The sequence below is a fragment of the Anomaloglossus baeobatrachus genome, chromosome 3 (genome assembly GCF_048569485.1).
Source record: "Anomaloglossus baeobatrachus isolate aAnoBae1 chromosome 3, aAnoBae1.hap1, whole genome shotgun sequence".
Taxonomy (NCBI): Eukaryota; Metazoa; Chordata; class Amphibia; order Anura; family Aromobatidae; genus Anomaloglossus; species Anomaloglossus baeobatrachus.
Window position 1 is genome coordinate 569776475 of NC_134355.1, and position 27977 is coordinate 569804451.

At 52.3% G+C, this 27977-nt stretch overlaps 1 protein-coding gene across 1 annotated transcript; it reads left to right on the plus strand.

The window, feature by feature from the left end:
• On the plus strand, positions 1–27808 carry LOC142295570 (retinol-binding protein 2-like). Its single transcript, XM_075338679.1, has 4 exons — positions 1–137; positions 24922–25100; positions 25187–25288; positions 27643–27808. Exons 1-4 carry the CDS (start codon positions 65–67, stop codon positions 27694–27696), a joined length of 408 nt encoding a protein of 135 aa, XP_075194794.1. The 5' UTR covers positions 1–64; the 3' UTR covers positions 27697–27808.
• Positions 27809–27977: the final 169 nt, after the last annotated feature.

A 27977-nucleotide genomic window follows, 5' to 3' on the forward strand; every position in this document is an offset into this window, starting at 1 on the left:
AGTTTTTCTTGTAGTCTGCTCCGTCCTCACTGTCTGTGCAGCACGCCATCCCTGTAACATCATCATGCCTGCAGACTACAATGGCACCTGGGTTATGGAGACCAACGACAACTTTGATGGATACATGAAGGCACTAGGTAATCTAAATCTCTACAGTTTTAAGATTGTAAGTGTACTCGGGGGTTAGTGAGGATTCCTTGAGAAGGAGCGTGCTTACGTGGGACTTGTATAGTGTCAGAAGGTTTACTTGCATTGTAGGTAAAGGTGGAGGATTTGGCCAAGTTCACATTTGTTCCTGGAGGTAGACATTAGCTGCTCGGCAAAACCACAGTTTACCATGAATTGCTGTTGATCTGTGACAATGCATAATAACCATGTGCTTAACCTGCACTCATCTCAGATTTAAGGCAATTTATGGTAAACTTCTTTTGTGATTTTGGCTTATGTACCGCCCCGTGCTCGGCAGCCCAGCCGCTCGGATCCAGACCTTCAGTGGGTGGCTCGAGGGTCTCCGGACTCGGGGGTCTCGCGGTCACTTCAACTAAAAGGGGGGTTGTGGTTTGGGGACGTAGGTGTACGGCCAGAGCCGTGTTAAGTTTGTGACGCCAACCAAGGGATGTGATGAAGGACACCACCGCTGCAGTTACGGGGCACCCGGGGGAGATGTTTGGCAGCAAGTTGTTAACCTCTCCGTGGGCAGGGATGGTGGCCTCGGGACCCGTTCAGGGTGTTTGGCGGTGCAGGGAGACGGGCGACCGGGGGGTACTGATGTACTCACTATTAGTAAACACATGAGTCTCTGGTAAACCAAGGTGATGGTGATCGGTGCCCGCAGCCGGCTGCAGTCTGGTCCCCCACCCGGCTGGTGGTCTCTGTCTTTCTCCTGTACCTGTGTAAGATGGTGGACTGCCTGTGCTTGCAACTTCAGGAGTCCGCTCCCGGCTTGTGGTCGCCTAAGGAGCCCTTTGCCTGCAGACGCTGGCCCGTGGGATCTCTGAGCCGTGGCGGTGGCCTTTTATTCCCCTCGTTGGGCTGTTGCCTTCAGTCGGGACTTTGGGTGGGACAGGACCTCTAGGCCTGGCCGCAATCAGTTAATTAGCTAGCCCCCAGTGAGTTCTGGACCTAGCTTCAGGGTCTGAGTACCCCCCTTTGTGCTTCGGCTTCCGAGTCGGTTCCCCGGGTCGGTTCCAGCGGGCTACAACACTGTCCCGGTCCACCTCGGTTCCCCCAAGCCATCTTCCCGGCTCCTGCAGATGGAGACCGCCATCTGCCTCCTAGCCAAAGGTACCAGGGCTCCTACCCCAGCACCTGATCAAATTGGTTTATCTCCTCTGCTGGAGCTGCACACAGCTCCAGCCCACACACCTCTCCAACTTGAACTCTAGACTTGTTGTTCTGTACTTTCCCGCCTCAGGCTGTCTGAGACTCCTAGGTGGGCGTCTTCCAACCGCCTGGTTCCGCTCCCTGGTGTGTCCATCAAGCCCTGAGGGGGTGACTAGGGTTTTTAATGTTTAGCTGTATGTTACCTATGAGGGACAGGTGTAATGCGGGGCCCTATTTGTGACTACCTGGCCCGGACAGGGCGTCACACTTATATTCTACAGTTCTTGGCTTTTTTGCACAGTGCAAAGAGGCACAACATGTGCACCAGATCTGTTTATGTTAGGTGTTTGCTAGAGAAGCTGATATGGTTTGAAGGAATCATATTATCTTATTAAATAGGTAAAACTGCAAAGTGAGTGTAGAAAACAAGCAGTTTTGTAATTTGGAGGAGGGCTTTTTAATTTTGGAGTTTACTGCTCTTTGTCTAGGTTTCTGTTCGCCTCTGCAATCTATCAGCGGTGGTTGGTGTCCTATTCAAGGAGTATGCTCTGTGCTTTTAAGCCTACAAGGGCCATCCTGAAGATGGACAGATTACTAGATCCAACCAGCTTCAGGGCCCCTATGCTCCTTCAATGCTGTGAGGCAAAGCTGCCCATGCTGGAGGCTTGGGCTAGCACACAGTTCGGTCAGCTGTGTGACAATGCTGCCAGTCCAGTCTGTCACACTTTAGGAACATTCCATCCACACAAAGCTGGGAGGAAGAGGACCGGAGTGCTCCTGAAGTAAAAAGATGTGCCACAAGCCCTTTAGGTAATGACCTGGGCCAAATGAAATATCTGCTTCCTCAACGCATACACCAAGAGCAATATTAAAAGCGTTGCCTAAGATGGCTGGAGACCACAGTCTGTAGTCTCCATATGACTGCAGACTACTGAATTGGGACGTGTGGTGTGCACACTGTCATGATTCCCTGGTATTGCCGCCATGAGCAGTTCTCTGGATAAATAGACACATCTGGCTTCTCTCAATTCACTTCACTGGAGAAAAGTTGAGAGTGTCTAGTCGGAACATGACTGTAAGGCTGAAGTCACACTTGGGAGTCTTGCATTGGCATCACCCGGCACGGCTGCACACTCTCCGGACAGGAGCATCTCAGCTGCATAGAAATACATGCAGCTGACCCGCTCCTTTCAGGAGAATGCGCAGCCATGCTGGGTGATGCCAATTCGAGACTCAAAAGTGTGACCCCGGCCTAAACAGGCAACTCGTGTACATGCAGTCCCGTGACCACTCACATATACCAGCAATACTGGAGAACCGTGACAGCATGCACACACTTTCACCATTCAGCAGTATCTGGTCACAAAGTACAGCTGCAGACTTTTGTCCCAATTCTGGACAACCACTCTAAGGCCGGAGTCACACTTGCGAGTGACTCGCGCATCATCACCCCGACATGGCCGTGTGAAGCCCCACAGGTGTTGTGTCGGTGCATTACCCTCAGGGACTCCACTCGGCTGGATCTTGTCACTGGTAGGAAATCTTCTATTGTCGTGACGCCACTCTCAGAATTGCGGTCAGTGGGGACCGCCACTGCAGGTTAAGGGGTGCCTGGGGCTGATGGTGGGTGCAGTCGGGTGTAGTAGCCTCCTGAGAGTGAGGCAAGCCCCAGGGCCCTGTGTAGGTGCGTAGTACCACAAGGCGCAGAATAACTCCACACACGCAGAATGTCTTTCAGGGGTTGTACTCACTTCAGATGGCAGGGTGAGTAACCCGGGCGTAGCTGGGATGAACCAGGCTGGAACCAGGTATCCTTCAGGCTGACTTCTGATGGTGACTACCAACTCGCCTTCCTTAGCCCTTGGTGGTTTGGGGTAACCCCGACTTTTAGTCCCTATGGGGGTCACCCAGGGAAGTTGCTGAAGCCTCACTCCCCTTCGTTTGCCGTATGCTTGTTGCCTGGGCCAGATCACTCCAGCTGCTTGCCTCCTGTGAACTGTGGGCCCTAACTGTGGCTACGTGGCTGCGGCTTTTAGGTGTTGTGGTGTGGGCTTTGAGGGCCCCACACCGGCAGGTTTAGCAGGGAAAGGTGGATCTATCCCCGCTCCGGGATCTGCCGCCCGTTTGGGCCTGGTTCTCCCTAGCAGTCTCCTTACTTCCCACTCTGTGCTCTCTCTCTAGCTGGAGATGGGTTTCGGGTAGCCCTCCTAGGTGACCGTTCTCCCCCGTCGGTAGCCACTGCGCGGACGCTGTCAGACTGCAACAGCCCCGGGGTCTGCTCCTCTCTGAGCTCCCTGGACTCTGCACTGAGCCGGCTCACTGCTCCTCCTCTCCTGTTCTTGCCTACGCCACCTAGCAACCAAGCTCTCTTACCACACCCCTTGAGAGGAGATGGAGGCTTTTGGCCCCCTCCACTATTCCAGTGGAGGTGAAGGCTTTTCCCCCTCCTGGGATCCCCAGGGGTCCTCTCAAAGGTACATGTGTGAGACCTGATCACTATGCGCCTGTGTAGTCACACCTCGGTCAGCCTTCTGGATTACCTGTATTGTACTGTCCCCAGCATGGGTGCAGTACTCAGTGGTGCCTGACCAGGTCAGGGGCGCCACAGCCGCACACTCTCCTAATGGGTGCAAGTCGGCTGCATGTATTTCTATGCAGATGAGACGCTTTTGTGTGGAGAGCAGCAGGCCGTGCTGGTGATGAGGCGCGAGAATCATGTGAATCACTCGCAAGTGTGACTCCAGCCTAATATGGAGTATGCCATCATTTAGATGATTTATTGAATGTAAATCATTTTTGTAAAATTCCACTCACTTTCTCCAGAAACAGCCTCTTTCATATGTGTGAACTGAATTTCAGTTGCAAAGTGAAAAGACTTGTAAGTCTGCGATGAGCCCCAGTGTGATGGACATGGTGACAGCAGAGTTAGGTATAAGACCATTGTATATCCACAGTCTGGGCTCCATCATCACAGTCTACATTTTCTCTACTGGTACTTAAAAGCGGCAATACTGTGGCATCCGTTTTTTATCTTACACCCATAGAGTTGAATGGGTGAGTCTCATCCAATCTTCAGAGGAAAATCGTGCATGCTGCCATTTTTTTCACACACAGATTCTGTTAGTGAAATAAAATCAGTCATCTGCACTTCCCATTAAATAAAATGGATCTGAGTGCAGTCTGTCTTTTTCCAAATAGCACTCAGTCAGGTAAGCGAGTTCTTACTGAAAGTGCGGCTACTGGAAGAAAATTATAAAGGTTGTCTACTACTTTAACATGTGTGATCGTCGGGGGTCCAAGGCCCCACACCCCCGCCGATTAACTGTTCTCAGTGCCGCCGTTGGCAGCAGATGGGTGGAAATGTTCAGTTCCAGAGCTGCCTCGGCAACTGATATTGACCGCAGCCGGGCACTGCACATCTTCCTCCTATTGATTTAAACGGGAGGTGGATGTGCAGTACCCGGCCACTATCAGAAGACAGATGGCACCAGAACTGAGCATTTCCGGCCTCCTGCTGTTGTTTCTGGCACTGAGAACAGTTGATTAGCGGGGGTGTGGGGAGTCAGACCCCAGCCAATCAGATATTGATAACCTATCCTTAGGATAGGCCATCAGTGTTAAAGTAGTGGCCACCTTCTTTAATTTATATCTTACTGGGGACTGCCAGCCTTCAGCCATAAGGGCATGCTTCAGTCGTCACTAAGCACATAGTGAGCAATGGCTGTAAGCACATCCCCGGCATGATGCTCGACAGCTCGCTAGGCAAAGATGTGCTGCAGAGTGAGATGTAAATCAGTGTCAGGGCGTCCTTACAGCCACAACTTACAGTATGGTGAGCGGAGCTATGACTGTAACTACTTCAATTGGAGGAAATAAATTCATTTTCTCCAGGTAGCTGCACTTACAGAACAGCAGTCGGGCAGCATTGGAACGCTATTTACCTGCAGATTAACCCTATATCTGCAGGTACTGACAAACCTACAGTAATTATAGGCAACGTCTGGGTGTCCAAGTTCAGATTTTGAGCTTTCTACTCTTTTGTACTGGATCGGCTCTAAAATCCTATTCAAAAATGTGTTGTAAACTCTTCCTCTTCATTTCTATGAGATATCCATTAGCATTATGTATGATGAATATTTTTGAGTGTTTTTTTTACTGAAGTGGATTTTCCATCAAAACTAAGTCTCACAGGCGCCTGATGGAATCTGTTTCAGACTAGGCATGGTGCAATCAAAGGCATAAAAAAACCTTCCAAAACCGCCACAAGAAAGCAAATAGGAGTTTCCTGACGAAGTTTCCACTGAAAAACTTGTCTTAAATGCCTCAAAAAACTTTTTGTGAACATCACCTTACATGTTGGGATTTAATGGGAATGAAGGGAGTAACATGAAGGACTGATAGCGAATAGGATGGCGCATTTTGAAACTCTGACTCTGGGCACCAAGAGAACCCTTAGGCGGGCTTTGCACACTACGACATCGCAGGTGCGATGTCGGTGGGGTCAAATCGAAAGTGATGCACATCCAGCGTCGCAGTCGATATCATAGTGTGTAAATCCTTTTTGATACGATTAACGAGCGCAAAAGCGTCCAAATCGTATCATCGGTGTAGCGTCGGTGAATTCCATAATTTCAGAAGGACCGATGTTACGATATTGTTCCTCGTTCCTGCGGCAGCACACATCGCTGTGTGAGAAGCTGCAGGAGCGAGGAACATCTCCTACCTGCGTCCTGCGGCTCACGATGGCTATGCGGAAGGGAGGAGGTGGGCGGGATGTTTACGTCCCGCTCATCTCCGCCCCTCCGCTTCTATTGGCCGCCTGCCGTGTGACGTCGCTGTGACGCCGCACGACCCGCCCCCTTAGTAAGGAGGCGGGTCGCCGGCCAGAGCGACGTCGCAGGGCAGGTGAGTGCATGTGAAGCTGCCGTAGCGATAATGTTTGCTACAGCAGCTATCACAAGATATCACAGCTGCGACGGGGGCGGGGACTATCGCGCTCGGCATCGCAAGTGTGTCGCCCTGGGCAAGCCAGGGGACACAGATAACAACACCACTACACCCCACACTCCAGGTAGGCACACCTGCTAACCAGAAATCCTTGTTGCCTCCCTCCAGGAGTCTGTGATGCACACCAGGGGGTGGGCCAGGCGGTTGGCTCCGCCCACCAAGGAGCTCACAACTCTGGAGGCAGGAAGTAACCAGGCAGATTAGCCCGGGGAGGGCAAGAGTGAAGTCCAGTGAAGGGCTAGAGGAAACAACCAGAAGTGAAAGTGAAGGAAAGGAAAGTGGAAAAGGAGGAAAGCAAGAAGTGGTGACAGAGCAGAGAGAAGGAGAAGCCTGAGAGCCCAGCTGTGTGTAGGGCTAGAACAGCAAGGTCAGCGACGGCGGTGACTGTCCGGAGGGGGACCGTTTGGAAGTTCCTGGAAGGACCCCGTTGGCTGTGTGCCCGGTGGTCTGGAGCAGTGTTCCGAAGGACAGTCAGCACCAGGGCAGGGGCCTCTCGGACCCCGGCAAGGCTAGGAGTCGCCCAATTTGCCGAATCCGTCAGTGAAGGGGACGCAGATCCCCCAGCAACAAAGTCCCGATTGACGGCAACAGCCCGACCATTACCGGGGAGACACCGCCACCGTCAAGGCACCAGTTTCCCCAGGGCCAGCGCCTGCGGGCAAAGTGTAGAGCTCCTCCGGCCCAGATTGCAGCCGGGGAGCGGGTAACCGGAGGAAATCCACCGCTACCATCAGTCAAACAGGTGCAAGGAAGAGAGACGTCACCGTCACCTACCGGGAGTGCAGGTGCAACCGTCTGTGGGACCGTCCTACCAGCCGTTGGTTTACCGTACAAACTGTGTCCGTGTCTCAGGCTGAGTGAGTACCACAGTGCCGCAAGGCATAGCGCTGCCCCCGCGTCCCTGCGCCCTCCAGGCCCTACACTTCACATCTCTTCACCGGGCCCCGGGATCACCAACCCCTACCCACGGAGGGGCAACACAACACCTGGCTGCTCCCATCACCATCCCCGGGACCCTCACACTGAGCAGCGGTGGTGCCATCACCACAACCGTGGGTGGCGTCACGAACTATAATCCCAACAAACACCCCCCTTTTCACTAACGGGCGAGGAGTGTCGCTCGAGACACCCCGGGATCCGGCCCGCAGCTCGAGCCACCAGGAGCAACTGCCGGACCCGAGCAGAAGGGGTGAGCGCGGTGTGCTGACACCCTCCTCCCCGCCCGCGACAACTTGGCGTCACGAACAGGATCTTACCGCTCTGCCGTCAGGTAGAGGTGCGCCTTGTTACCGCCGGAGGTATCCGGCAGAAAAATTTCAGAAGCCGCCATCTTTGGCGCGAAAAGTTCCCGCTCGAGCGTCTTCTCGAGCAGTAGAGGCGCGAAGGCCAAAACCCCGCCCCGAGAGAGGAGGGGCCGGAAAGAGCTAAGGGGGACGGAAACAAGATGTCTGCGCCCGACGAAGCCGCTGGAGGAGCGGTGGTCGCAGCCGCAGCGTCACCCGCGGATGGGAATGGGCCTGCCCAGGTCCCGGCCGTACTGGCGGGAGGTGCCGCGGCCCCCGCGCTTGCTCAGGTCATGCCGTTTTCCTTGCCCTATGCGCCCGGAGCTGCCTGGCTACCGCAGTATGACGGGAAACCGGATGCCTTGCAGGCCTTCCGGAAAAAGCTTAACCCGTTGCTAGAGCTGTACCCCCTGACTGATAAGCAACGTGCAGCGATAGTGCTAGGCCAGCTAACCGGTGCGGCGGAGCAGGAAGCGGAGACCTGGGCCGAGGGGGACCGGCTCTCTGTAGCCACCATCTTCGAGAAGCTACAGACTGCCTTCGAGACCCGGACTGAAGCTGAGCTGAGGATGCAGTTTTACCAGTGCCGGCAACGAGCTGGGGATAGCATTCGGGACTATGCTCTACGTCTGCAGGCCGCCCTCCGCACGCTAAAGCGGGTGAACGCTATTAATGAGGCGGATAGCAATAAGATGTTAGTGGAGCAATTTGCGCAGGGGATGAGGTCCCCTGAGGATCGTAAACAACTCCGGCTGTGGGCCCTGGAACACCCTGATGTGGACTTCACTGTGTTAAAGGAGCGGGCTATCAAAGCACTACAGCCCCCAGCTGCTGAAGCTCTGGAACCCGTCCTGTGGCCCGTCGAGACAGCTCCCGTTGTGGCGACCCCAGCCAAACCAACCTCCTTACTACCCGCAGCCTCGAGCAGCACAGTGGAAGAACTGGCAGCCCAGGTCCGTCGCCTGGACGGAGACCTTGCCAAAATCCTTGCTGCGCTTCAACCTCTGACCAGATCTCAGCCCCCAGCGCAGATACAGCTTGCTGACAGTCCCGAAGATGTTCCCTGGATGCAGCAGAGAAGCGCTAACAACCCGCGGAGCAGACCTCCAATCTGCTACAAGTGCCGTAAGCCGGGCCATGTTTACCGACAGTGCCCGTTAAACGAGCAACCCCTGGGGCCCCGGGCCAATCCTCAGGAGTAGAACACCGTGGCCCCCCGGACTGGCGAGACCGATACGTCGGGGCCCGCCCTATCATCCCTGTGGCTGTGGACGGCATACCCGTGATGGCTCTCTTGGACACTGGATCACAGGTAACGACCATACCGTACACATTGTATCAGCGATATTGGGCCACAGACGAGCTAGCGCCTCCAGACAATAGTATAAATTTGATTGCCGCTAATGGACTTCCATTGACCCAGGTGGGGTATAAAGAGGTGGCTATGACAGTGGGGCAAGCTGAACTGCAACACCAGGGTATGATTGTGATCATGAATGAGCCTAGTGATCATAACCCGAAAATAGTGTTGGGAACCAATGTGATGGAACACTGCATGGCTGATGTGCTGAACCTTTTGCAACAGCTAGCCGCCACGGCGGCGGGGAGCCGGCAGAGGGCTGTGCAGCGTGAGATCCGCGCCCTGATGTACCGCCAGCATGTAAGCTCAACCGGAGGGGAGATTGGTGGAGTGCGAGTGATGGATGTTGCTCCATTGACTATGCCCCCTAGGAGTGAGATGATGATCTGGTGTAGGGCAGCAGTAGGGCCTCAGGGGCGTGACTACCCTGCGATGATGGAGCCCATGCCTTCCGAGCACTGGCCCACTGTAGTGGCCGCCCGAGGGGTGGTAGATGTGAAGAAAGGGAGAGTGTCTGTGAGAGTGTTGAACTGTGGGGAGGAAGAAGTCAGGCTCCCCCGGTATGCCACCATTGCCAAGCTGCTCACCCTGGACCCTCACACTATCCAGGAAGCCCGTCCACCCACACTCCCACCTACCACCAGCACTTCCCCACCCCAGGGGGACACCAAGGAGTGGCACCAACAGCTACATGTGGGCACTGATGATACCCCTACACATCACAGGGCAGGGGTACACAGGGTAGTGCAGGAGTACGAACAGGTTTTCAGTAAGCACCCCCTAGACTTTGGGCAGATCAAGGGGGTCCAACACCACATTCCCACGGGTGAACATCCCCCTATCAAAGAGAGGTACAGACCTATTCCCCCTGCACATTATCAGTGTGCCAAGGATATGTTGAAGAATATGAAGGAGGCAGGGGTTATTCGGGACAGTTGTAGTCCCTGGGCCGCTCCGTTGGTACTGGTCAAGAAGAAGGATGGTACCATGCGGATGTGTGTGGACTACCGGAAGATCAACCAGATAACCCATAAAGATGCCTATCCATTGCCTCGTATTGAAGAATCTTTGGCTGCACTGAGAACTGCAAACTATTTCTCGACCCTTGACCTCACCAGCGGATACTGGCAAGTGGCCGTGGCCCCCGAGGACCGGGAGAAGACCGCCTTCACCACCCCGATGGGGCTATGCGAATTCAATAGCATGCCGTTTGGGCTGTGCAATGCCCCCGGGACTTTCCAACGGTTGATGGAGTGCTGTCTGGGACATTTAAACTTCGAGACCGTCCTGCTGTATTTGGATGATGTGATTGTTTATTCCCAGACGTATGAGGCCCATCTGGAGCACCTGGCCGAGGTGTTCGCGTCCCTTGCCAAGTTCGGGATGAAGTTGAAGCCCTCGAAGTGCCATCTGCTGAAACCCAGGGTGCAGTATCTAGGACACGTGGTGAGTGCGGATGGTGTCGCCCCCGACCCTGAGAAGATCACTGCCATCCAGAGCTGGCCGAGACCAACCACAGTGAGGGAAGTAAGGCAGTTCCTGGGTCTGGTGGGGTACTATCGGCGCTTTATAAAGGGGTACACGAAGATGGCTGCCCCCATGCAAGATCTCCTCGTGGGACAGACCAAAGGTGGTAGACCTATTGGAGCCCCACTGTTGTGGGAGGACAAGCATGAGGAGTCCTTTGGCCAGTTGAAGGCGGCCTTGACCGGAGAAGAGGTCTTGGCGTACCCTGATTATGGGCGCCCGTTCATCCTCCACACGGACGCCAGTAACGTGGGGCTAGGAGCGGTCTTGTCCCAGGTCCAGGATGGGAAGGAGAAGGTGATTGCCTACGCCAGCCGAAAACTCCGGCCGACCGAAAGGAACCCTGAGAACTATAGCTCCTTCAAGCTCGAGCTATTGGCGTTGGTGTGGGCTATCACAGAGCGGTTCCGCCACTACCTGGTGGCGGCGAAATTCACCGCGTTTACGGACAACAATCCGCTAACTCACCTGGACACGGCCAAGTTGGGCGCGCTGGAGCAGCGGTGGGTAGCCCGGTTAGCCAACTATGATTTCACCATAAAGTACCGAGCTGGACGTGTCAACATCAATGCAGATGCACTCTCCCGGATGCCCCATTTGTCAGAAGAGGGGTGTGAGGATGACGACCTCGAGGAGATTGAGTTGCCTGCGTTTCACCAGCCGCCTACTGAGAGGGTACAAGTATGTCAGCAACGGGCGGACCTGGACCCGCGGCCCAGTCAAGAGTGGCAGGACGCCCAGGACCAAGCACCGGCTGTCCGCCTTGTCAAGACCCTGGTGGAACAAGGTGCTATGGGAATAGACCCTGCCGCTCCAGCCGAAGCCCAACGCTTGTGGAAAGAACGAAAACGGCTCTACCTCCACCAAGGGAGGCTGTACCGTGAGCTGATCAACCCAAAGACCCATGAGAAAATATGCCAGTTGATCGTTCCTCAAGCTGAGATTGCTACCGTCCTGCGGGCATACCATGATGGTGCTGGCCACTTCGGGTGGAAGAAGCTGGAGATGCTGTTGCGGGAGCGGTTCTATTGGAGTGGGATGCGTGAATCGGTGGAAGCCTGGTGCCGAGAGTGCGGTCCTTGTACACTGAGGAGAAAGGACGAGACTAGCCAGAGGGCACCGTTACATCCCATAGTCACCCATCAGCCGCTGGAGCTGGTCGCCCTGGACCATGTCAAACTCACCCCTAGCCGAAGTGGGTACACCTACGCGTTGACCATGGTAGACCACTACTCAAGATTCATGGTGGTAGTCCCCGTTAAGGACTTGACTGGTCGAACCGCTGCCCGAGCGTTCCAGGCCTATTTTTGCCGACCCCATGGGTACCCCGAGAAGGTGCTGACTGACCAAGGCCCGGCTTTTGAAGCAGAAGTGTTTCACGAATTCTGCCAGTTGTACGGCTGCAAGAAGATCCGGACCACTCCGTACCACGCCCAAACCAACGGCATGTGCGAGAAAATGAATCACTTGGTCCTGGGGCTCCTCAAGACGCTACCGCTGGAAGAACGGAACATGTGGCCGGAAAAGTTACCCGACTTGGTCGACATGTACAATAATATCCCATCCAGCTCGACGAAGTGCACCCCAGCGTATCTGATGAGGGCCCGGCCTGGCCGCCTGCCGGTGGATCTGGAGATGGGGTTGGAGGCTCCGGAAGCACTCCCTTCAACGGCAGAGTGGGAAAGTCGGAGGAGGGCCCAGTACCGGCAAATCCAGGAGTATGTGGAGAAAAACCTCAGTCGAAGTCGAGAACAGCAAGAGCACCGGTTCAACCAGAAGGCGCCTGCAGGTCCTTTCCAGCCAGGAGATGTGGTGCTGAAACGGAAGAGAAAAGCCCACAAACTGGATGACCAGTGGGAGCAAGTCCCTTACGTCGTACAACCCACCGAGTGGGACAATGGGAAGACCTACCAGATCAGTCGTGACCAAGGGGGCACCCTGGCCACAGTTTCTCGGGACCATCTAAAGAAATGCCCCCCAGCGTTAAAAGCAGAGGCTGAAGTACCGGTTCCTCCACCAGTGGAAAAGGCAGCAGAGGTGATCCACACTGTCATGGGTGACTTCCCAGCAAACTGGCCTACACAGAACGGCGCGGTGATACTTCCAGTGATACTGTTCCCACAACCCGTGGATGAAGAAGTAGTGGAAGCGGTTAACCGTGAGCCAGAACCAGTGCCAGTGCCCAGGGATGAACCTGTACCCAGCCCCCCTGCACCTCCGCCTGCCCCACACTATAGCAGGGAGGAGGAACCGATTGTTCCCTCTACCCCACTGTCTAGCACCACTGACACCGGGCCCCGAAGGTCCACCCGTTCCAACCTAGGTAGACCCCCACTTAGGTACAGGGAGACCGTTCTATGAGTAAGAGGGGCCCGCAAATGTAAAAGAGTGTTGTGTGCTTGTTTGAAAAAGTTGAAAAGTTTTGCCAAAAATAATGAAAATGATTACCCGAGAAGTCACCTGATTTATTTTGTTGATTAGCAACCGGCTGGAGCCGGCACCGTTGTCCCCGTGGGGACCGTTAAAAGTTTAAAAATGCATGGGAACTATCCATGGACAAGCCCGGGAACTCTGCAGGGCAACCACAAACGTTAGTGGCTTGTAAATATGTTGGGTACCGTTACCGTTTCCGCAATGCCGCCTCCGGAGAGGCAGGTTGGAGGGAGGGCCCTGAGCAGAGCAGGCCAGGGCCCAGCCACCAAAGGGACCGGTGGCTACCCTCTGGAGGGAGGGACAGATCCCGCTCGGGTGACTTGTGCTGGACTGTGGGTCAAGGGGTGCTGCCTGGGTTTTAGGGGCAGCATCAGGGCCAGGTTGCTTGGGTGGGAGAGAGCGGAAACCGTGACCGTACACCGTTGAAACGTTAAAAGTAAAATGTGCCTCCCGTCTTGGGAAGAGTTGATTAAAAATGTTATGCTTATGTTTGTTTAACCCTGTTATCCCCTTTTACAGAAAAATAAAACCGGTGTAGGACGGCAGCCCGCGGACGGTCTGCATTTTGCTAAGGGGGAATGTGTCGCCCTGGGCAAGCCAGGGGACACAGATAACAACACCACTACACCCCACACTCCAGGTAGGCACACCTGCTAACCAGAAATCCTTGTTGCCTCCCTCCAGGAGTCTGTGATGCACACCAGGGGGTGGGCCAGGCGGTTGGCTCCGCCCACCAAGGAGCTCACAACTCTGGAGGCAGGAAGTAACCAGGCAGATTAGCCCGGGGAGGGCAAGAGTGAAGTCCAGTGAAGGGCTAGAGGAAACAACCAGAAGTGAAAGTGAAGGAAAGGAAAGTGGAAAAGGAGGAAAGCAAGAAGTGGTGACAGAGCAGAGAGAAGGAGAAGCCTGAGAGCCCAGCTGTGTGTAGGGCTAGAACAGCAAGGTCAGCGACGGCGGTGACTGTCCGGAGGGGGACCGTTTGGAAGTTCCTGGAAGGACCCCGTTGGCTGTGTGCCCGGTGGTCTGGAGCAGTGTTCCGAAGGACAGTCAGCACCAGGGCAGGGGCCTCTCGGACCCCGGCAAGGCTAGGAGTCGCCCAATTTGCCGAATCCGTCAGTGAAGGGGACGCAGATCCCCCAGCAACAAAGTCCCGATTGACGGCAACAGCCCGACCATTACCGGGGAGACACCGCCACCGCCAAGGCACCAGTTTCCCCAGGGCCAGCGCCTGCGGGCAAAGTGTAGAGCTCCTCCGGCCCAGATTGCAGCCGGGGAGCGGGTAACCGGAGGGAATCCATCGCTACCATCAGTCAAACAGGTGCAAGGAAGAGAGACGTCACCGTCACCTACCGGGAGTGCAGGTGCAACCGTCTGTGGGACCGTCCTACCAGCCGTTGGTTTACCGTACAAACTGTGTCCGTGTCTCAGGCTGAGTGAGTACCACAGTGCCGCAAGGCATAGCGCTGCCCCCGCGTCCCTGCGCCCTCCAGGCCCTACACTTCACATCTCTTCACCGGGCCCCGGGATCACCAACCCCTACCCACGGAGGGGCAACACAACACCTGGCTGCTCCCATCACCATCCCCGGGACCCTCACACTGAGCAGCGGTGGTGCCATCACCACAACCGTGGGTGGCGTCACGAACTATAATCCCAACAAACACCCCCCTTTTCACTCACGGGCGAGGAGTGTCGCTCGAGACACCCCGGGATCCGGCCCGCAGCTCGAGCCACCAGGAGCAACTGCCGGACCCGAGCAGAAGGGGTGAGCGCGGTGTGCTGACACCCTCCTCCCCGCCCGCGACACAAGCATCGGCTTGCGATGTCGTAGTGTGCAAAGTGCCCCTTAGTCTGAACAGTGCTGTGAAATATACTTTCTTTAATTTTTTACATACTTCATTTTCGGGTATGTTTCTACATTCAGGTTTTTCTATGTCCAAGGCAGGAATAGATCTTAAATGCTAGACACTTGTATAAAAAACATCACTATGGGGAGATAAGGTATGCACACCAGTGACTATGTAAGGGGAATACATGAAATAGCAGAAACTGCTGTGTGAATACTGACTTGAAAAATCCAATAGCTATATGTAAGAGTGAAAATGTGAAAAATGGAATCTGCATTACTGCCATGAACATATGAATCAAGAGAAATTTAGCTACTGAATTGATCAATGCAACAGAACCCCAACACTACGCCAAAGTATTTCTCTACGTTGGGGTCCCTAGCTTGTGTGTGTCCTCTCATGCAGTTAAAAAACTTACCGTGTATGGGAAGCTGAGACCCAGGCTATTTATGCGTATGATATGGATTGGCAATAGGTGTGGTTGGGGAGGGTTCACAAACGAAAAAATACTAACAAATAGGAATAACGTTTGGAACACCATTCTAAGTCCGAACTGGGTGCAAAAACCTAAAAAAAAACATCACTATGGGGAGATAAGGTATGCACACCAGTGACTATGTAAGGGGAATACATGAAATAGCAGAAACTGCTGTGTGAATACTGACTTGAAAAATCCAATAGCTACATGCAAGAGTGAAAATGTGATTCCCATACACGGTAAGTTTTTTAACTGCATGAGAGGACACACACAAGCTAGGGACCCCAACGTAGAGAAATACTTTGGCGTAGTGTTGGGGCTCTATTGCATTGATCAATTCAGTAGCTAAATTTCTCTTGATTCATATGTTCATGGCAGTAATGCAGATTCCATTTTTCACATATTCACTCTTGCATATAGCTATTGGATTTTTCAAGTCAGTATTCACACAGCAGTTTCTGCTATTTCATGTATTCCCCTTACATAGTCACTGGTGTGCATACCTTATCTCCCCATAGTGATGGGGGTTTTTTTTAGGTTTTTGCACCCAGTTCGGACTTAGAATGGAGTTCCAAACGTTATTCCTATTTTTTACTTGTATAAAAAAGACTGACTTTTTTTTTTTAAAATACACTCTTGGCTTTGATTACAAAGATAAATTATTCGGAAACAAACCCTGAAAATAAAACAATCACTGTTAAATTACCTAAATCACCTATTATGTGTTATTAAAAAAATACTGTAGGTCAGTCATGGCGAACCTTTTACAGGCCGAGTGCCCAAACTGTAGCCCTAAACCCTATTTTTTTTCCGAAGTGCCAACTGTGAAGCCCCACAGGTGTTGTATCGGTGCATACCTTCAGGGACTCCACGTAGCTGGATCTCCGTCACTGGTAGGAAATCTTCGGTTTTGATCGTGACGCCACTCTCAGTATTGCGGCCAGTAGGGACCGCCACTGCAGGTTGAGGGTCGCCTGGGGCTGATGGTGTGTGCAGTTAGATGTAGTAACCTCCTGAGAGTGAGGCGAGCCCCAGGGCCCTGTGTAGGTTTGTAGTACCACAAGTCGCAGAATGACCACACAGGCAGGAATGTCTTTCAAGGCTTTACTCACATTTGATGGCAGGGTGAGTAGCCCGGGCGTAGCTGAGATGAACCAGGTGGGAACCAGGTATCCTTCAGGCTGACTTTATGAGGGTGACTACTGACTCGCCTTCCTTAGCCCTTGGTGGTTTGGGGTAACCCCGACTTTTAGTCCCTATGGGGGTCACCCAGGGAAGATGCTCCAAGCCTCTCTCCCCTTCTTGTTTCGCCGTGTGCTTGTTCCCCGGACCAGGCCACTCCAGCCTCTTGCCTCCTATGACCTATGGGCCCAAACTTGCGGTTACGTGGCTGCGGCTTTTGTAGTGTTGTGGTGTGGGCTTTAAGAGCCCCACACTGGCAGGTTTAGCAGAAGAAAGTTGAATCTATCCCCGCTTCGGGATCTGCCGCCCGGTTGGGCCTGGTGCTCTCTAGCAGTCTCCTTACTTCCCACTCCGTTGCACTCGCTAGCTGAAGCTGGCTTTCAGGCAGCACTCCTAGTTGACCGTTCTCCCCCGTCTGTAGCCACTGCGCGGGCGCTGTTAGACAGCAACAGCCCCACAGGTCTGCTCCTCACTGAGCCCTATGGAGTTCTGCTCTAACTGACTCACTGCTCCTCCTCTCCTGTTCTTGCCTACGCCACCTAGCAACCAGACTCTCTTACCACACCCCTTGAGAGGAGATGGAGACTCTACCCCCTCCACTATTCCAGTGAAGGTGAAGGCTTGCCCCCTCCTGGGATCCCCAGGGGTCCTCTCATGGGTACATGTGTGAGACCTGGTCACTATGCGCCTGTGTTCCACACCCCAGTCAGCCTTCTGGATTACCTGTATTGTACTGTCCCCAGCATGGGTGCAGTACTCAGTGGTGCCTGACCAGGTCAGGGGCGCCACATTCCCCCTTAGTTATCACCAGCACGTCCTCGGGCTGCAAGACAACATTTTAAAATGCATAAAACATTAAAACATGTAAAACATTTTTAAAAGCACCAGGTATCAGACATCACCACCCTCCACCCACAAGTCCGTTAACCCACCCAAAACCCTTTCACGTTGGCCGCGGCTTCAGCCACTTCTGGCAGGATGTAGAGGCGGCTTTCATGGGCTGCTGGTTTCAGGGTATACCTGGCCTGGTGGATCCGCGCCTTCAGCCCCTTCTGGCAGGATGTAGAGGCGGCCTCCACAGTTGGTGCTGACCAGGTTCCCTCTTTGTGGTGGTGAGCCAAGGCCCCATAAACAGGCGTGCTCTCTGGTCGCAGGTGAGCCAAGGCCCTTTTCTACGGACGGGCCCCCCTGGTTGCAGACGAGCCAAGCCCCTAAACAGGCTGGCCCTAGTGGTGGTGCCACTGGTGTAACTATTTACACTGCGAGAGTTTGTGGCTATAGCAAGTTCATAGCCTTAAAGTTTATTTCTCACAATAGTTTTTGTGGGCGCATTTTTTAAACGTTGCAAACAAAACTTGTCAAACTGGTCAAACTTTCTTTACTTCTTTCTTTACTTACTCCTCTTTTTCACCAGGGCGTGGGCATGTAGGGCACCGGCACCTGTGACTTTCTTGCTCTCCGTCGTCGTCTGTGGTTGTTTCATCTGTAGGATCTTTGTCTGTGGTTGTTTCATCTGTAGGATCTTTATCTTTCCTTTCTTGGTCTTCGTCTGTTTCTGCATCTGGGTCTTTATCTCTGTCTTTTCTTTCTTGTCTTTCTTGTCTTTCTTGTCTTTCTTGTCTTTCTTGTCTTTCTTGTCTTTCTTGTCTGGGACATGGTGCTACGTCTAAGGCATAGTAGCCCCTTTCTCCTTGATGCAAGGTGAACTGTACTAAGTCCCCAACTTTCAGATTTCTGCCTGAATGTCCTCTGGGCAGGTGGGCTTGAACATCTCTTCGATTTACAAATATGCCCTCTTTTATTCCTTTCACGACAATGAAGCCGTATCCGCTTTTCAGGTTGAAGTCCTCTACTATCCCTCTGTAAAGGGGTCCTCTAGCCTGGGCTTCGGACCTTCTTAGGCACCTCTTCTCCTGCAGGTCTCTGGCTGTGACCTCCCTCTGCTCTGGAGACTGTGGTGTTGGAGGATGCTTTGCTCTGCTGCGCCTTGTCTTGCGGGCTGGGTTCATGCTTGCAGGCTTCCAGGTGAGGTCTTTAGGTTGATCTTCATCTGCTGACGGTGTCAAGTCTTCCTCCTCCCAGCGGGAATAGGGCAGCATCTCCGGCTCTGGGTAGGGGTCTGCTGCGGTTGGCGTCGGAGTCAGCTCCTCAGCTTCCTGGCCTCCCCTCCCCCTTAGTTCTTCACTGCACTCTGGTTGTGGCAGTGCTGGGGATGGGCTCTCTTCAGCTGGTCTGGGCGGTGGACTCTCTGGCGCGGCTGCAGGGGTTGCTGGAATTCTCTTGGGGGTATGCGGAGGGAGCATGTACCGGTCCACCAACCATTGTGGAAACTTGGCCTCCATGTCAGCCTTCAGCCGCCAGTATTCGGGATCCTCCCCCAGCGTGGGCTTTCCAGCAGGGACCTCTTCTGACTGGGGAGCGGTGTCTGCTCTGGCCTTGCAGGCCGGGGAAAATGATGAGGTAGTCTTCTCTTCTTGGCGGGCCGCGCCCTGTATGGCGGCGGCCTGGTCTTGGCGGGCCGCGCCTGGCATGGCGGCGGCCTGGATCAGTGTCGCTGTTGCAGGGGGCTCTGTGCAGGCTGGGCTGGACGTCGCTGCATCGATCGGAGCTTGGCGGGCCGCACCTGGCGGGGCTGCGGCCTGGTTCAGCATCTCACTTGCGGCGCGGACAAGCGTCGCTGCTGCGGTGGGGTCTTGGCGGACCGGGTTCAGCAGGGTGGCAGCCTGGGTCAGCGTCACACCTGCAGCACGGATGAGCACTGCCGTGGTGGTCGGAGCCCTGCGGGACAGGCGGGGCATCGCTGCGGCGGCCTGGATTTGGCGGGCCGCTTCTAGCGTGGCTGCGGCCTGGTCCAGCGTCGCCGCGCCGGGCGCCTCTTCTGGGACCGCGGGCGTGGCAGCAGGGGTCGGGGCACTTGCGCTGGCCGGGGCATCACTCGACTCACCCATCTGTGGCAGCATCGGGGTCTGCGTCGTCGCCGCTCGGTCTGGCAGGCGTCGCGCGGCTCCCTCCTCGTAGGTCCGCACCGCCGCAGCCATCTCCAGGAGCTCCGTGCGTTCTTCCCTGAGCTGTCGCACAATCCTAGCCTCCAGCTGGTCACAGAAAATAGCAAGCTCCCGGCACCACCAGGCAGCGGAGCCTGGCTCTGGATCTCTGCTCTCAGACGCCATCTTCATTAGCAAGCTGCTGGCTTCTCTTCTGCTCCGCCGTTTCTGGACGCTTCCGCTTTCTTCATCAGCGAGGTCAGGACTCTGCAGGGGATCTCTGGGTAGCCACACCTCTTCGTGGGCGGTAACTTCTTCCAGCGCGGGCTGCTGTTGTTTTTCAGCGCGCTTTTCATGGTGGCAATATGGCGGCGCTTCCAATTTTTCAAGCGGACCGCCCAGGCACATGGTCACCTGTCTGAACAGGTCTAGTCCTTATCCTGTTCGTGACGCCAGATGTGAAGCCCCACAGGTGTTGTATCGGTGCATACCTTCAGGGACTCCACGTAGCTGGATCTCCGTCACTGGTAGGAAATCTTCGGTTTTGATCGTGACGCCACTCTCAGTATTGCGGCCAGTAGGGACCGCCACTGCAGGTTGAGGGTCGCCTGGGGCTGATGGTGTGTGCAGTTAGATGTAGTAACCTCCTGAGAGTGAGGCGAGCCCCAGGGCCCTGTGTAGGTTTGTAGTACCACAAGTCGCAGAATGACCACACAGGCAGGAATGTCTTTCAAGGCTTTACTCACATTTGATGGCAGGGTGAGTAGCCCGGGCGTAGCTGAGATGAACCAGGTGGGAACCAGGTATCCTTCAGGCTGACTTTATGAGGGTGACTACTGACTCGCCTTCCTTAGCCCTTGGTGGTTTGGGGTAACCCCGACTTTTAGTCCCTATGGGGGTCACCCAGGGAAGATGCTCCAAGCCTCTCTCCCCTTCTTGTTTCGCCGTGTGCTTGTTCCCCGGACCAGGCCACTCCAGCCTCTTGCCTCCTATGACCTATGGGCCCAAACTTGCGGTTACGTGGCTGCGGCTTTTGTAGTGTTGTGGTGTGGGCTTTAAGAGCCCCACACCGGCAGGTTTAGCAGAAGAAAGTTGAATCTATCCCCGCTTCGGGATCTGCCGCCCGGTTGGGCCTGGTGCTCTCTAGCAGTCTCCTTACTTCCCACTCCGTTGCACTCGCTAGCTGAAGCTGGCTTTCAGGCAGCACTCCTAGTTGACCGTTCTCCCCCGTCTGTAGCCACTGCGCGGGCGCTGTTAGACAGCAACAGCCCCACAGGTCTGCTCCTCACTGAGCCCTATGGAGTTCTGCTCTAACTGACTCACTGCTCCTCCTCTCCTGTTCTTGCCTACGCCACCTAGCAACCAGACTCTCTTACCACACCCCTTGAGAGGAGATGGAGACTCTACCCCCTCCACTATTCCAGTGAAGGTGAAGGCTTGCCCCCTCCTGGGATCCCCAGGGGTCCTCTCATGGGTACATGTGTGAGACCTGGTCACTATGCGCCTGTGTTCCACACCCCAGTCAGCCTTCTGGATTACCTGTATTGTACTGTCCCCAGCATGGGTGCAGTACTCAGTGGTGCCTGACCAGGTCAGGGGCGCCACACAACCAATCCTATTATGTAAATAATTGATTGTAACCTTACCTTTGCTGTCTTCTCTGCTCTTCAGCAGGGGGCATCACGCTCATTTGTGAATACCACACATTTAAGCTGAGCCCCTGCTCTTTCCAGACACAGCAGTTGATCTTTCTGGAAAAAATTGCAGCATATTAGACAGAGATTTTAGCCTGGAATGCAACCAGATGTCACCCTGTAATCCACATCTACATTTCAAAGTCTCAACATCTTCAAATCCCATAAAGATGTATGAGTTTCTCCCCTCCCCTTTCATTCTGTAATTCTGTCCCCCTTCCTGGTAAACATGTCCCCCATCCTGATATATATTTCCTACATTCTGGTATATTTGTCCCCATTATGGCCCCATCCTGGTAAATGTACTCCATCCTGGTAAATGTACCCCATCCTGGCATGTTCCCCCATGCTGGTAAATGTACCCCATCCTGACATATTGCCCATCCTTGTAAATGTTCCCCCATCCCGGCATGTACCCCATTCCTGGTAAATGTTCCCAATCCTGGTTAATTTACCCCCATCCAGGTAAATGTATCTCCATCCAGCTAAATGTCCCCCTTCCTGGAAAATGTTCCCCTTCCTGGTAAATGTTCCCCCATCCTGGTAAATGTTCCCCTATCCTGGTAAATGTACCCTATCGTGGCATGCTTCCTCCATCCTGGCATGCATGTGTCCTCCATCCTGGCATGCATGTGTCCTCCATCCTGGCATGCATGTGTCCTCCATCCTGGCATCTATGCTTCCTCCATCCTGGCATGCATGTGTCCTCCATCCTGGCATCTATGCTTCCTCCATCCTGGCATGCATGTGTCCTCCATCCTGGCATCTATGTTTCCTCCATCCTGGCATGCATGTGTCCTCCATCCTGGCATGCATGTGTCCTCCATCCTGGCATGCATGTTTCCTCCATCCTGGCATGCATGTTTCCTCCATCCTGGCATGCATGTTTCCTCCATCCTGGCATGCATGTGTCCTCCATCCTGGCATGCATGTTTCCTCCATCCTGGCATGCATGTTTCCTCCATCCTGGCATGCATGTTTCCTCCATCCTGGCATGCATGTTTCCTCCATCCTGGCATGCATGTTTCCTCCATCCTGGCATGCATGTTTCCTCCATCCTGGCATGCATGTGTCCTCCATCCTGGCATGCATGTGTCCTCCATCCTGGCATGCATGTGTCCTCCATCCTGGCATCTATGCTTCCTCCATCCTGGCATGCATGTTTCCTCCATCCTGGCATCTATGCTTCCTCCATCCTGGCATGCATGTGTCCTCCATCCTGGCATCTATGCTTCCTCCATCCTGGCATGCATGTGTCCTCCATCCTGGCATCTATGTTTCCTCCATCCTGGCATGCATGTGTCCTCCATCCTGGCATGCATGTTTCCTCCATCCTGGCATGCATGTTTCCTCCATCCTGGCATGCATGTTTCCTCCATCCTGGCATGCATGTTTCCTCCATCCTGGCATGCATGTTTCCTCCATCCTGGCATGCATGTTTCCTCCATCCTGGCATCTATGCTTTCCCTATTCTGGCATGGATGTTTCCACCATCCTGGCATGCATGTTTCCTCCATCCTGGCATGCATGTTTCCTCTATCGTGGCATGCATGTTTCCTTCATCCTGCATGCATGTTTCCTCCATCCTGGCATGCATGTTTCCTCCATCCTGGCATGCATGTTTCCTCCATCCTGGCATGCATGTTTCCACATCCTGGCATGCATGTTTCCTCCATCCTAGCATGCATGTTTCCTCCATCCTGGCAGGCATATTTTCCCCATCCTGGCATGCATTGTTCCCCATCCTGGCATGCATTGTTCCCCATCCTGGCATGCATGTCCCTCCCCCCATGCTGGCAAGCATGTTTCCACCCCCCCCCAATTCTGGCATGCATGTCATCCCCCCCATGCTGGCATGTGTGTTCCCCCCCATGCTGCCATGTGTTCTTCTCCCCCACCCCATGCTGGCGTGTGCGTTCCCCCACCCCTATCCCATGCTGGCGTGTGCGTTCCCTCACCCCCACCCCATGCTGGCGTGTGCGTTCCCTCACCCCCACCCCATGCTGGCATGTGCGTTCCCCCACCCCATGCTGGCATGTGCGTTCCCCCACCCCATACTGGCATGTGCGTTCTCCCACCCCATGTTGGCACTGCCCACCCCACCCCATCCCCACCTTGGCACAGCTGCACACAAGTTATATATATAAAATAAAAAAAAAAAAAAGCAATACACAACTTACCTTCCTGCACATGCTCCCCGCTGTGCGCCGCTGGGTCCTCAGTTCCCACGTGGCCAGAAGACGTCATTACGCCGGCGCTGCTCGCTGACGCTCCTCCGTCTCCTACGCAACACACCTGCAGCCTGGGAGAGGAGGAGTGTCAGAGCGAGGAGAAATGTCTCCTCCGCTGAAACACAGCTTTGTTCTGCCGGCGCGACTGCACCAGCAGGGCAATGCGGCAGGCGACAGCACGCGTGCCAGCAGAATGGGCTCTGCGTGCCCCTGGTGGCACGCGTGTCATAGGTTCGCCATCACTGCTGTAGGCAATGCTTTTCATATCATGATCTTAACTGTAAGAAAAATATATTGATCTTGCAGTTTTCACACTGGCCACTGGGGCTTTTTAGACTCCTACTCCTTATCCTTTCAAGAAGAGTTTACAGGAGTTTCCTTATCATCAGAGGCAGGACTCCTATGACAGGTTACACTTCTCTATACAGCTGATAGGACAAAACACACGAATCACAATAGGCCTTATCACAGCCGACCCGTTCCCCTTCCCTGCACAATGACTTTGGCACTCACTCACTAGACATTATAATACAGGGATCTGACCATGGTGAGATTGTGTATTTGTTATTTCCTAAATCAAAATGAAGGATACATCTAAAAAAGTCCTAGTGTCAGTGTGAAAATTATACATTTTATTTTTTTTAATACGGATTGTGCTATGTAAATAAAAAAAAAAACAACATTGGGAAAACAAAATAATAAAACACATTATACACAAAGATCTGATTTTTAATCAATAGATCAGTTTCTGATAAGGTTTTTAGGGATTGATAAATTGCTTTTGGCTGCTGATCACCATTCTGTGCTGCCCTCTGGTGGAGCTTTAGAAAAATGCACACTTATTTTAATGTGATATAGTGGCATATTGGTGAAATAGTCTAGAATCAAAGCTGTAATAATACTTTAGACCTGATAAGTCCAAACGATGGTGTTGTATGATAGTGGTATGTAAACTGTGATCACAATGGAAACCACATTATTCTACAATGATAATATTTTTCTAACACCAGGCAAAGGATCTGGGCATGTAAGGACACAGATCACCAATGTCCAGTCCTTACTGCTATAATCATACTCATCTTAGAGTCCTGCAAATCATTAAAGGGAATATGTCACCAGGTTTTTTATATCTAATCTGAAAGCAGAATGATGTAGGGGCAGAGACCCCGATTCCAGTGATGTGTCACTTGCTGGTCTAGACTTTGTCATTTTGATACAATCACTGATTTCTCTGCTGCAGAACTTCTGAATAATGAGCCCTGTATAACCCCGACCACACACTGATTGGCAGCTTTCTGTGTACACTGCCAATCAGTGGTGGGGGCGGGTTTACACATACTAGCTGACTAGGAGGCAGGAGACACATTGTCCGGTAGTGATAATCCCCTGTTGATAAAACACTGATTTTATCAAAATAGCAACACACAGACCAATAAGTGACACATCACTGTAATTAGACTATCAGTCCCTGCATCATGCTATGCTTGGATTACATATCAAAAACTTGTTGATAGATTCCTTTTAAAACTTAGATGGCACCACCATTGGTTGATTATTTCCTTCATTTTGCAGATATTGACTTTGCCACCAGGAAGATTGCTGCTCATTTGACCCAGACCAAAGAAATAGTTCAGAACGGAGATAAGTTTCAGACCAAGACGCTCAGCACATTCAGGAATTACGAGGTCGACTTCACAGTCGGGGTAGAATTTGAGGAGAAGACTAAAACCCTGGACAACCGCGTGGTGCAGGTCCGTTCATGATGACTGTTCATGGACAGAAATGACATTTGTCACCGTTCATATTGTGAAACTGATGTGTTTTATGTTTGTTACAGACCTTGGTGTCTTGGGAAGGAGATAAACTTGTCTGTGTCCAGAAAGGAGAGAAGAACAACCGCGGCTGGAAGCAATGGATCGAGGGGGACAACATTTTCTTGGTACGCAATTAAATTATATCTTCAGGGGCATTGGCTGTTCTTTTTTTTTCTTTTAATGAATGTGTTTGGGGCCAAAATAATTTTTGCAGTTAAGTTTTATTCAAATTTTTAAACTATTTGACTTTTAGGGGTTGCTTGTTTCTCTGCACATTGCTGACTGCAGAATGAGTTAAGGGGGCTTTACATGCTACGACATCGCTAATGCGGAGTAGGCGATGTTGTGCAGTGATTTGCCCGTGTCGCGCAACAGATGGGGGCGGGTACCCACACTGGCGATATTGGTACAGATATCGCAGCGTGTAAAGCCCGCTTAAACTGAGAATCTGTCAGTGAACTATTTGTGACAGGGAGTTTATAACTCTTCTGTTTCTTTTTTTACTGAGCTAAACTCAGCTGATTTATTACCAAAAAATAAAGGAAAGTTGACCTAAACTTTGATGTGGTCATAAATAAACTGTGAGGAACTCCAGAAATCCAGATTAGAATGAAAAACCAAAAATGTAAAAGCCAAACAGTGAAAAATTATTGATGAAATCTAATGGCAAAAATTACATTTATTCAAAATAATTGCATTGTAGTAAAAATATGTCTCTAAAAATGTGCACATGCTTTAACCCCTTCACAACCAATGACATATCTATACGACATTTGTCGGGTTTGTCCCTTTAATGCACGGCACACCCGCATTATTCCCTGCAAATGTTGGATGATGTGATAAGCAGTCATGTGCAGGTAACAGGCGAGATCCACATGCGCCTGTTAACTAGTTAGATCAAGCTGTCAGACTCTGACAGCTCGATCTAACGCGCTCTGGCGGGCATCATGCTGTTACAGGCCACCATCGGCAGCCCCGTGACATGACGGATCGTCATGACAGCAAGGGTTCAGCTGATGACCTCTGTCGCTGTCATGATGAACTTCCTCTGAATGCCGACAGAGCGTTAGCACTCAAAGGAGATCAATATTTCTGCTGCTCAGAGGGATTCTGAAGCACCGCTCTGATCTTCTTGCTAAATATGTCCCCCATCCTGGATTATATGTCCCCTATCCTGGTATACTGTATATGTCCCCTATCCTGGTATATATCTCCCCTATCCTGGGCCTCTTTCTTGTAAATATGTCCACCATCCTGGTAAATACAGTATGTCCCATATTTTGGGCTCCTTCCTGGTTTTGATGTCCTCCATCCTGGTTTATATGTCCCCTATCCTGGTATACTGTATATGTCCCCTATCCTGGTATATATAAATATGTCCACCATCCTGGTAAATACAGTATGTCCCATAATTTGGGCTCCTTCCTGGTTTTGATGTCCTCCATCCTGGTTTATATGTCTCCCATCCTGGTATATGTCCCCCATTCTGGGCCCTTTCCTGTTATATATGTTCCCCTTTCAGCCTTTAACACAATAATATATATATATAAAAAAAACAACAACATTCTACTCACCTTCCTGGCTCCCATGTCACGCGGTGTCCTCCTCTGTAGCCGGCACAGTAGTCGACAGCTGACATCAGCGTGCCTGTTGTAGTGACACATGTCTCACTGGTACATGCCGACGTCAGCTGCTGGCCTGTTTGTATTGCAGTGCAAGGACCCGACGGCTTATCTTCAGAAAACAAGAAAAACCCTTTGAAATCATCCCCAGTACCCATAGTCCTCATATTGGGACTTATTCAGATTTCAGTATTGGTTGTGTGCAGGTTTTTCCATGACACATTATATTCTATGGGGTTATACAGAAATCCAGTTTTTTGCTTACAGCCCAAATAAAGCGAATAGAGACACGTTCTATTCTAATCCACAGATGGTACTGAGAGTGGAAAATACTGATTTGATGCAGGAAAAATACATGATATCAATGCTGCATAAAGAGCTGGACATATTAAAGGGGTTGGCCCAGTGCAAAAACTTGTCTGGCCACAGAATAGGCGGTGTCTGATTGCTAGTGTCTGGAGACTTGGCACCCCCAGTAATTTTAAGATGGGGCTCTGGAGTGCCATTGTAGAATGGTGCGGCAAAGGAGCATGAACAATGCTTTTCCATTCATATCTATGGGACAGATGGAGTCAGCGGACAGTGCTTTCCAAACTACCTCAGTCCCATAGATAGTGAGTGACCATCGCTCCACTGAGACTGAGAACGCCACAGTCTATAAAGTACAGCGAGAAGCAATCAAAATTGTATTATTTATCCTGTGGATAGATGAAAAGTTATTATGGTGGCCACATACAGTCTGAGGATAGGGCGAGGGCGTGAATAATACTGCAAAATCAACGAGGTCACCACCAGCGTGTGCTGAAGATCTGTCTGGACCCCAAGGTTACTCATTGTACTGTATCTTTATATTTTAGGACCTACATTGTGAGGATCAGGTTTGCCATCAAGTTTTCAAAAAGAAGAACTAAGCAGCTCTCCGGATTATCTGCACACCGCCCGCTGTCATCTTCGTAGTGTAGATACATCTGTGATACATGTTATGTACATTTTATTAATAAAGACATTTGTAAGAAAGTCTAACATTTATTGTACGTGCTTAATCAGTCATTCCTAGATATTAAGTTGTACGCTCAACAGGGTCTGTGTTAGGGCTATGTGCGCACGTTGTAGATTTGGTGCAGAAATTTTCTGCATCAAATCTGCACCTTCTGGTAGAAAGACGAACCAATATTTTTGAGTGAAATGTAAA

What these genes read in the sequence shown, in the direction of transcription:
- LOC142295570 (XM_075338679.1), top strand. Translation starts at nt 65, where the DNA reads ATGCCTGCAGACTACAATGGCACCTGGGTTATGGAGACCAACGACAAC. An exon ending in TGGATACATGAAGGCACTAG is followed by an intron (nt 138 to 24,921) that starts GTAATCTAAATC and finishes TTCATTTTGCAG; the next exon opens with ATATTGACTTTGCCACCAGG. An exon ending in TGGACAACCGCGTGGTGCAG is followed by an intron (nt 25,101 to 25,186) that starts GTCCGTTCATGA and finishes TGTTTGTTACAG; the next exon opens with ACCTTGGTGTCTTGGGAAGG.